Genomic DNA, 1,221 nt, shown 5'->3' with positions numbered 1-1,221 from the left:
CTTCACAAGATAGCTAAGAAGAATTACTGCAAAACTTCATTTTGGCATCACATACTATGTCAAATCATCTCTTCCCTCCTTGAAAAAAATATTTGCAGCATAATATGGTAAAGATTTATAGAGAACTCTTTAAACTTCTTTTTCCAGAAACTTGATCATATTTAAAGATTTCTGTTACAGAACACCTAGAAATGCCTTGTATATTAATTGAGGGGTGCTCCTGAAAATTTCCTCAGCTGGACATGTCAGTTCTTAACTCCTTTCCTTTCTCTACCCTTTTCATTCCTTGCTTCAGCCACTCTGGCATGTACCATATAGACTCTGTCTCTTCCCTTGAATATTTGGAAGTATTCACTGCATCTGTGAAATTGTATTTTGCATATAGCACAGTTTTCCACTGTGTCTCTAAGATCTCGTGATAGCCAATGTTATCTTTTTTTTTGGGGAGGGATCTAATTAATTTTATTTCATTTTTAAACTTTATCTTATTACATGCTCAATGAGAATATCAACATCTGAGTATATATACATATTTTCAACATCTGGGTGTGTGTATATATATATATATATATATATGTATACACACACATATATTCTGGAAAAATGTTTTTTCATATCAGTTCTCCTAAATTGTTCTCATTTTACATTGTAGAAAAGGAGTGAATAAATATTATCAGCCCCAAATAGTAGAGCTTAAAAATCTGGTATCACTTATGAGTGACCTCACAAAAGAGAAAACAATGAAAAATGAAGTCATTCTGATTTGAACTCTTGCTGTAGAAGTTTTGTATCCCAGACAATTGAGTATATGAGAGGAAATAGATGCCTTATGTTGTGCCCTTGACTAACTGGAATTGAACCTCAATTTTTGTTTCCTCCAAAAAATAGGTACGCAGTGTCGATGGCTAGAAGAATTGGAGCCAGGGTGTACGCTCTACCAGAAGACCTTGTGGAAGTAAAGCCCAAGATGGTCATGACTGTGTTTGCATGCTTGATGGGCAGGGGTATGAAGAGAGTGTAAAATAACCAATTTGAATAAAAAACAACCTTGCTCCCAGGTGCATGATTAGCAGTACAGCAATTTCTGGCTGAAATGCTCATGGCTTAAGAAACTTTTGGTTATTGAAAGGCCTGTTTAGTTTAACAAGACTAAGTTAATCATGGGAGCCCTCAGGTGAAAGAGTTTTAGTAACAACAACTCCTCTTTCCCATAGTCAAGGT

The 1,221-nt window shown here is 35.2% G+C and overlaps 1 protein-coding gene across 1 annotated transcript in view; it reads left to right on the top strand.

Moving 5' to 3' along the window:
• LOC104982925 (plastin-3) overlaps nucleotides 1-1,221 on the top strand; it is a gene marked incomplete at its 5' end in the record, with an annotated part of 9,525 nt that extends 8,304 nt beyond the window's left edge. Inside the window, one exon of the mRNA XM_010832355.1 lies at nucleotides 889-1,221. Coding sequence (XP_010830657.1) covers nucleotides 889-1,021 — 133 coding nt within the window. The remainder of the gene's footprint in view (nucleotides 1-888) is intronic.

The sequence above is a fragment of the Bison bison genome, unplaced genomic scaffold (assembly GCF_000754665.1).
Source record: "Bison bison bison isolate TAMUID 2011002044 unplaced genomic scaffold, Bison_UMD1.0 scf7180017860901, whole genome shotgun sequence".
Lineage (NCBI taxonomy): Eukaryota > Metazoa > Chordata > Mammalia > Artiodactyla > Bovidae > Bison > Bison bison.
This window is presented reverse-complemented; position numbering and strand designations above follow the sequence as displayed.